Consider the following 8,778-nt stretch of genomic DNA (forward strand, 5'->3'; position numbering starts at 1 on the left):
TATTTAATTTAATGTTAAAAAAATAATATAAGATGGAGTGGTAACGATTTTCAAGAACTAATGGTTTGATAGTAAACATGTAGGCATATAAGTGACAACATTTTTCTAAAGGGTTGGTGATGACCATACCTCTTAAAATATAGTTTTTATAGTTAGGCCATCTATAATGATCCTTCACAACCACAACCTTCTTCCACCTCCACATTACCACAACAAGTCTTCCCCTTGCAACCTAGATGGTGTGCACAAGAGAAGAGCGTGGTAAAAAAAAAACAAAGAAGGAGAAAAAAAGGCAAAGAGAAAGAGTTATGGTCAAATATGGTGGTGACACAATCCTCCACGACAACGAGCAACCACAGACGGTCGGGATAGTATACACAATTGTTGTTTGTGGCCAGGTCGACCACGACAATCCTCGTATTCGGTATACCGAAAGACCTTAACGACAACAACATTACTTGGTTTTGTTTTCTTTTAAATAATAATTTTTGCAGGCTATGTGATTTCACAAATATGTCCTACAAAAATTAAGGTTGTTTAGTCAAACATTTTCTTGGCTATTTAGAAAAACCCTTAAAAAATGCCAGTTCATATTTTTTTTTTTTAACTACAATCACTTTATTATTAATATAAAAATATATATTTTAGATTTATATACAGTGTTCCAAATTGAATAATAAGACAAATAAAAAAGCTTGTAGTGCTTTGTGACTTGTGAGTGAGGTTGGGGTCCCCCTTCTTTGTGCACAGCCGGAAAGCATGAAAGGCAAACCTAATAAAGGCAAAGAGAACGGCAACGGTTAAGCCACTGTTCATCTCCTCCACGGGGACCCAACCAGTCACGCTTTTCTTCAGCTACATTTCCCCATGATAACCCAATGTTTGCTGCTACATTTTCCTCCAAATCTCTAGTCAACAACAGTGAACTTCTTCCTAAGATGAGTCAAACGGAGCTTGCCGGAGAGTACCGGGACCGGAGTGTGGCCGGAGGTCGGACAGTTGTGGTTGGAGTTAAGCTAGACTCACAGAGTAGAGAGTTGCTCACTTGGGCTTTAGTCAAACAAGCTCAACCTGGTGACCGTGTTGTCGCTCTTCATGTTCTCACCAACAATGGTAGGATTACTGACTTCAAATTTGTTGTTATTTTGTCAATTAGTTGAATGTGTTTCTGACTTTCTGTTTTGTGCGAAGAAATTCTGGATCGTGAAGGAAAATCGTCGTTGCTATCTCTTGTAAACTCGTTTGACTCCATTCTCGCTGTATACGAAGGATTTTGTAACCTCAAACAGGTAGGTTTCTGATTTTGACTTGAATTCTTTCAACTGAGATAATTATCGAGTTCAATTTTATATTGAATGAATCAATATCGAAAATTCTTCCTCACTTCATCTGAATTTTCTCGATTTGCAGGTGGATCTTAAGTTAAAGATCTGCAGAGGTACTTCAATTCGAAAAATTCTCGTTCGAGAAGCTAAATCATATAATGCGAATGAGATTATCGTTGGAACAGCTCGAGCTCATCATACAATTAGATCATCATCCTCCGTAGCAAAATACTGTGCTAAAAAACTACCAAAAAACTGTTCTATAATTGCCGTCAATAGCGGAAAAATCGTGTTCCATAGGCAATCCCCATCATCGACATCTTGTGCGAAAGGTAATCAACTGAACCTTTCTCCCTACCAGTTCAGTTCAATTTGAAGAAAAACAATGCATTTGATATCGATTCCGTTACACTGTAGGGAGTTCAGATCACCATAAGAATCAAATACTCAGTTTGATTCAGAGATCGTTGAGCTTGAATCCAACATTACTAAACAATGGAGATGAAGTAAAATGCAATCAAAGTGATTGCAAGAAACTGGATCTGGCTGTAGTAAAATCTGAATCTGAGTGCACGCCAATTGCATTCAAAGATAATTGTCCGATTTGTTCAGTGGCTTCGATTCTTCCTGTTCATGAGGTTACCTGTGGTAATGGTGATGATGATGAAGAAGATAACTCCATGGCTCTAGTACCTGTACAGAAGCTAGAAGCTTCATCAAGTTCAACTTCTTTGTTACTAAGAGAGTTGCCTGAACTCCAACCTGGTTGGCCACTCCTTCAAAGAGCCATTTCATCTGATAAATCACGTGTCCACCAGATCTCTGTGGTTCAGTGGGCTATGAGGCTTCCCACTAGACATTGCTTTCAAATCACAAACTCAGATTCCCAAAATGATGATCAAAAAGACAGATCCTTAGACATAATTCCAGAAAATGGAGCAATTGTTTGTGTGGGTGGTGATGAATTTCAATCTGATTTATCTTCTTCCCCAGATCATGATTCAATTCGTTTACCAAAAGAATTAGAGGGTCTCCATGAAAAATACTCAGCCACTTGTAGATTGTTTCAGTATCGAGAGCTTCTATCAGCAACATCAAACTTCAAACCCGGTTTGTGTTCTTCTATTTGTTATCTTGAAAATGTTATTATGTGGGTTTTCACTGCTGATTTACTATTTTCTTGAATCTTTTCAGAGAACATGATAGGAAAAGGAGGGAATAGTAAGGTTTACAAAGGATGTCTTCCAGATGGAAAGGAAATAGCTGTTAAAATCTTGAAATCATCTGAAGATGTCTTGAAAGAATTTGTGTTAGAGATTGAGATTATTACTGCTCTACATCATCAAAATATCATTTCCCTTTTTGGGTTTTGCTTTGAAGACAACAATCTCCTCTTAGTTTATGATTTTCTCTCAAGAGGAAGTCTTGAAGACAATTTACACAGTATGCTCATTTACATTCAACAATTCTCATACACATGAAATTATGAATTTTCTTTTTTCTTATTTCATAATATTATCTTTTAGGCAACAAGAAAGATCCGGCATTTGGATGGTCTGAAAGGTATAAAGTGGCTCTAGGTGTAGCTGAGGCACTTGTTTATCTACACAGCAACTGTGATCAAACTGTAATCCATAGGGATGTTAAATCATCAAACATTTTACTCTCTGATGATTTTGAACCACAGGTGATTTATTATTTCTTATTCATCGTTTATTTCCTAAATTTTCAATTTTTTGTAAATGATTAAACTTTGTAAATAATTTTTGTTGTTTCAGCTCTCCGATTTTGGGCTTGCAAAGTGGGGTTCAACCACCTCATCTCATATAACTTGCACAGATGTCGCAGGAACTTTCGGGTTTGTAAATTATACCTTTATTAACTTCAATTCTTCTTTTTCTTTATATATATATATATATATATATATATATATATATATATATATATATATATATATATATATATATATATATATATATATATATATATATATATATATATATATATATATATATTCAATTTTACAGAAATGCCACTGTTTTCATGGTGCAGTTATTTAGCTCCGGAATATTTCATGTATGGAAAAGTAACCGACAAAATTGATGTGTATGCATTTGGAGTTGTTCTTCTTGAGCTTCTTTCCGGAAGAAAACCAATAAACAGTGGATACCCAAAAGGCCAAGAGAGCTTGGTTATGTGGGTACGTTCCTCTCTCTCTCTCTCTGTCTGTCAGTGTCAGTGTCAGTGCTAAAAGACAGATGAATTTGTGCAGGCGAAGCCAATTTTGAGTAGTGGGAAATTTCTTCAGTTATTAGACCAAAGCTTAGGAAATAAATATGATGCTGATGAAATGGAGAGGATGGCTCTAGCATCAACTTTGTGCATCAGGCGTGCACCACGGGCTCGACCCCATATGACCACGGTTAGTTATCTAGTAATCTAGTAATATAATATAGGCAATGTAAAGTATATCTGTATTAAGTTGTTCTTTCTGTATTAATTAACACAAACACAAACACAGGTGGTGAAACTACTTGGTGGGGACATTGAGGTGATGGCGTGGGCCCGGTTGGAGGTGGATTCGACAGGTGGGTCGGATGCGAGATTACAAGTATTGGAAGAGGAAGGATTTTCTCAATCGAATTTGAGGTCACATCTTAACCTTGCATTGCTTGATGTAGAGGATTCCTCTCTTTCAATGAGTAGTGTCGAGGAAAGTGTGTCTTTAGAGGATTATCTACGTGGCAGGTGGAGTAGGTCATCCAGTTTTGACTGACAGAAGGTGCTCTCTGTGTGTGTGTAAATTTTAATTTTTTTTTTTAACTTTTTTCTTTTTTCGGGGGTGTTGTGTCGACTGGGATTAATTAAGTGTATTAGGATGGTCTCTTTTTTGTGAGATCAAATTTCAAGTGTAAAAATGGAATCATGCTTCCTAATAAAATTAAAATAAGAATATCTTAAACTGTTATTATTTATTCATTGGTTTTTGTATGGTTTTTACTAGAAAATAATTCTGTTTAATATTTTTTGTTATTTTTAAATAACCAATTTATGAACTCATGACTCAATATGTTAAAGGTAAAATATTATCTTTTGGTACTGGAATGTCTTGTCACATGTTTCGTTACAAGAAATCACTGCTGCGTTAACTGGAAAAAAACAAAATAAGTAAAACAGTATTGTGTAAATACATATTTAACCATTTAAAATATATCAAAAGGTATTTATAATATGATTCGTACGCCAATAATTAGGATCGATAAAGTAAATAATGATGAAAAAGGAAAGGAGCATAACTAATCAAAGAATGTGATTCTGGACATCAACATCATAAGTCACGACCAAAAACATAATGAGCAAGGACTCATAATGAGATGCTTTTCTTTTTTGTACTTTCGACGTTAAATATTAAGTGATGTAGATTTGTTTTAAAAAACAAAGCTTTAAAATGTATAAAATTACATTAAAAATAAAAACTAAACTCAAAAGCTTTTTTAATTAGCTTTTTGTTTCAATATAAAAATCCTAAATGCATATTCTCAAATGATTTTTTTTTTAATTTGCATTTTTTCATTAACTAAAACTTAAATGCTCATAAATTTTTTCAAAAGCTGGATGTATATTATATATGAAGCGATGGGAAAAGAACTGGAATGGTTTATTAGATTGTTAAAGAAAAAAAATGTCTCCGGAAGAAATGTTATTTTATTTTTTGTCATTTCTTTAACGTAGCATGTATCAAGAATGGAGTAAAAACTACAACATAACCTTTTTTTTTTTTTTTTTTTTTTTTTTTTTTTTTTATATAACTTTATTGACAATTTTTTTTAGAACTTTAATTAAATCACAATCTTTTTTTTTTTTAATAATAGAATTGTTTATTTATTCTGCTCTTATCTGGGACTAATGAGTTAAGTATATGTTTAAATGTTTTTATTTCGTGAATAAAAAGATTCATCAAGTATAATTAAATACTGCATAAACCATACACCATCATATAAAGTTCACCAAATTTCTTTACATGAATCAAATATGATCATGAAACACATATACAAATGGATCTACAGCTTGTCAGGTGTCCTAGAAAAAGAACTTGACCATCACATTGTTTAACAAACTCAATTCAATTTTTTTTTTATTTAAAAGAAAATCACCTTTTTTTATCAACATATACACAACCCAACCATTTATTTTTTATTGGTTTGATCTAAACCAACTTAATGTTCTATTGGTATATATCATTATTTACAATCAATTTATTTTCAAGAATAAAAAATGTTTTACTTAAAAAAAACTAAATTTTATTATTTTAATATTATTATAAATATAAAAAAACACATTAACATTGGTCCTATTTTAAGGGAAAAACCTATGAACTTCGGTTTAATTTGTTCCTTTATATAAACTAAAAAATAATCCAATTTGTAATTTATAAAATCTGGTTAAAAAAACAAGAACCAGTAACAATGCGACACGTGGCACGAACAATCGAATTATACACAAACATTGTAAAAATATAAAAACATCCTTAGACCTTTGATGCATTTTTCAACAAACATCTCAAAAAACACATATCATCAGGGATGCATTCATTTACTTGCACCTAAAAACGACATTTAACTACCAAAAAACCGACATTTAACCACCTTTTACATTTGCCGCTTTCATTTATGACCAAAAAAAAAGTTAATAACAATAATAACAAAAAAAAAAAAAAAAAAAAAAAAAAAAAAACAAGTCATTTATCCAGGTGGGATCTTTTACAGCTCGATGGCAACACTTCCATAAACTCCTCACATAACCATGGTTTGAAAATCTTTTCATTTGGAAGATGCTGTACACATAAAGTAGATTTACAGGTTATATGAAAGTAACTTCAATCTTTTTTCTTATTATGGTAAAATTGTACTTAAAAAAATCTACCAATTTAGTAGATTTATAGAAAGAAATGAAAGTAAGATGTTATAAGTTATAACTTATAATAAATAAATGAACATAATTATACTTACTTCTAACCAGAAGCGAAACATCCGCAAGAGATTAAGAGCTCGAGGTCGATCATTCTTGACAGCTTTAAGTTTCCTTCGAAAAGTTGCTGCGTCATTAAATTAATGAAAAAAAAACTTAAATATAATCAAATGAAAACAGAGAAAGGGTATTTCAGTCATTTATAAAAAAACAAGACATACACGGGCCATCGTCAAGCACCGATTTTGTGACTCCAAGAGCAGATGATATTGCCCTGTCACGCAAGGGTAAAAGACGACATATTGGCTTTTTTTCCTCTATATATTCTGAAAGTTCTTCATACTCTTTTTGATTATATGGCTTCTTAAGAATACACATCAACTTCTCCTTTAACTGAAAAAAAAAAAAAAATATCCATGATGAGGATGAGAAGGGCGTTTATGTCTTTTTGCACACGATCGAATAACTTGGTCCCTAAGTATTGCTGATTTTTTTTTCAACTTTGGTCCTTATTTGAGGTTTTTGTAACGTTTTTTTATTATCCCTGTTCCAAGTAAAATGACAATGTTTTTGGGACCAAAACTGAAAAAAACCAGCTATACCCAGGGACCAAAAATGTAAATTTATTATATTTATAACATACAGATGGTTCCTTTTTTGTAGGTGCTAATTGTTTCTTGTTTGCTTCACTCAAATCCCGAACTTTATCCCAAATCATCATATCAGAATCTGTATCTGAATCTGAATCTGAATTTGAATTAGTAACTTTCTCTTCATAATTCACCCGTTTTCCTTCATAAACAAACGCACCATATTCAGAAGGTATGTAGCCTTTAAGAAACAACTGGTAGCAAGAATCCACACCCAAATTATTCAGGGGTTCTGTCTTGATTTTTGATGAAGCTTCTTTTTTCATCAAAATCTTCCTCTTTTTTCCATTTAGGCTCCTTTTACTCTTATGATCAATTTGCATATCTCTCATTATAGTATTACAAAGGGTAATACTCATATCAGTTGAAGGGTCATAAGGTTGTTCATATTCTAGAAAACAAGGAGCTTCATCTTCTTTTGAGATTTTAAGCTTATATGATTTGCCATTTTCTGTGAGTTGCTTCAAAAACATGCAATATTGAGGATCTTTATACTTTGCATCTTCATTTTCATCATCATTGTCTTCATCTTCATCTTCATTGTCATCTTCATCTTCATCTTCATCTCTGATGATATCCTCCATTGGGGGTTTTGACTGTTCAATATTTTCATTCAAGAAATTAAGAAGCCATGAATAGTCAGGATCCACTTCATCCCCAAATTTGGGGGCATTTGTCACTTTCTTACACTGTTTTTTACTAGAATTAAATTCAGAACTTCTAATATCAAACATTTTTCTCATTGTCCTCCTGGTGTGATCTTCAGTATGACAGTTCCTCATGTTTGGATCAACATTCAAGAATCCAGTTCACAGCTGCATCAAATACAAAAGACAGAATTCTTGAGCAAAATAATCCGAACGCCACTTACAAAATAGAAAAAAAAAATGGAGAAAGTAAGTAAATCAACGAGACAAATATGAAATAGAGATTGTTAATTTATGAAGTTTATCTAGTATGTGCATAGATGTTTGACATGAGTGCCTTCGAAGACTGCTGCGATTTAAAATTTAAACAAATGTGCATATATCTAGCTCTTAAGCTAGGAAGAGAATCGTAATCAAAGTAACTTTGATCTGAACAAACATAGGGTTTTAAAATCTGTAAACGCAACTATAAGACGTTAGCTATGAAGTAATGTAGCACCGATTGCAAACTAATGTCTCCTTCTAGGCATATCACGTATAAACACACATAAACAAAAACGAAAAATCGGCGTAGTGAAGCAAAACACACCATAGAAGTAGTCGCAAAAACCTAATCGCAGAACCCCAAAACAGCATAACATACTACATACCAATCGAGAAGCAACCATTGAATCGGAATAATGAGGCAGAATATTACCTGGCTTCAATTACGGCATAGAGGCTAGAGCAGAGGGGGGATGGCACGGATGGTCGACGGTGTAGGAGTAGGGCGGTCAGAGGAGGAGGCTAGGTTAATAGGCGGGTGATTCAATAATTTGTTGAATTGAATCGAAGATGGAGGAACTTTAGTAAGGAGTTGTTTGCTAGCCTTTTAATGATCCCAATAACAAGGATTGGTTTGGAATAACCTTGGTTGACATTTTTATTTTATTTTATTTTATTATTTTTTTTTTTTTGCTTTTAGACTGTTAGGAGTGGGCAACGAAAGTTCCGTTATTCCGACTAGGAAATGAAAAAACGGTGTTATAATGCCAAAAACACTGCACTCTACATGCGTTATTAGGTGTTATGGTATAACACGTTACTATGGTGACGTATGAAAACGTGCATTTTTCGATCCAAATTTCATTCCAACGTATATATTTTTGTAACAACCCGAAGTTCGTTCCGTCGTCGTAACTCGATACG

At 33.1% G+C, this 8,778-nt stretch overlaps 2 protein-coding genes across 3 annotated transcripts; one reads left to right on the forward strand and one right to left on the reverse strand.

The window, feature by feature from the left end:
* The first annotated feature begins 700 nt into the window (after positions 1-700).
* LOC111879617 (protein kinase STUNTED) lies at positions 701-4,300 on the forward strand. Of its 2 annotated transcripts, none has more exons than XM_023876077.2 (10): positions 701-1,113; positions 1,192-1,289; positions 1,411-1,657; positions 1,752-2,435; positions 2,520-2,768; positions 2,852-3,012; positions 3,104-3,183; positions 3,378-3,525; positions 3,598-3,747; positions 3,847-4,300. In XM_023876077.2, the coding sequence occupies exons 1-10, from the start codon at positions 879-881 to the stop codon at positions 4,099-4,101; spliced, it is 2,307 nt and encodes a 768-aa protein (XP_023731845.1). In that variant the 5' UTR covers positions 701-878; the 3' UTR covers positions 4,102-4,300. The 2 variants fall into 2 exon arrangements, with proteins under 2 accessions (XP_023731845.1, XP_023731844.1); XM_023876076.3 differs by having other exon boundaries at positions 702-1,113; positions 1,743-2,435.
* A 1,479-nt stretch (positions 4,301-5,779) lies between these two features.
* Positions 5,780-8,457, reverse strand: LOC111879662 (stress response protein nst1). Its single transcript, XM_023876126.3, has 5 exons — positions 8,288-8,457; positions 6,937-7,758; positions 6,515-6,686; positions 6,335-6,420; positions 5,780-6,159 (listed from the first exon to the last, which is right to left on the reverse strand). The coding sequence occupies exons 2-5, from the start codon at positions 7,723-7,725 to the stop codon at positions 6,064-6,066; spliced, it is 1,143 nt and encodes a 380-aa protein (XP_023731894.1). The 5' UTR covers positions 7,726-7,758; positions 8,288-8,457; the 3' UTR covers positions 5,780-6,063.
* Positions 8,458-8,778: the final 321 nt, after the last annotated feature.

This window comes from Lactuca sativa, chromosome 6 (assembly GCF_002870075.4).
Source record: "Lactuca sativa cultivar Salinas chromosome 6, Lsat_Salinas_v11, whole genome shotgun sequence".
NCBI classification, from domain to species: domain Eukaryota; kingdom Viridiplantae; phylum Streptophyta; class Magnoliopsida; order Asterales; family Asteraceae; genus Lactuca; species Lactuca sativa.

Excerpts from the sequence above, each read along its gene's own strand:
- LOC111879662 (XM_023876126.3), bottom strand. The coding sequence starts at position 7,725 with ATGAGGAACTGTCATACTGAAGATCACACCAGGAGGACAATGAGAAAA. Across the intron at positions 6,687-6,936 it reads CTACAAAAAAGGAACCATCT|TTAAAGGAGAAGTTGATGTG; the intron begins GTATGTTATAAA and ends TTTTTTTTTCAG. Across the intron at positions 6,160-6,334 it reads TGTTTCGCTTCTGGTTAGAA|CATCTTCCAAATGAAAAGAT; the intron begins GTAAGTATAATT and ends TTATGTGTACAG.
- LOC111879617 (XM_023876076.3), top strand. The coding sequence starts at position 879 with ATGTTTGCTGCTACATTTTCCTCCAAATCTCTAGTCAACAACAGTGAA. Across the intron at positions 1,658-1,742 it reads ATCGACATCTTGTGCGAAAG|GGAGTTCAGATCACCATAAG; the intron begins GTAATCAACTGA and ends GTTACACTGTAG. Across the intron at positions 3,013-3,103 it reads CTGATGATTTTGAACCACAG|CTCTCCGATTTTGGGCTTGC; the intron begins GTGATTTATTAT and ends TTGTTGTTTCAG.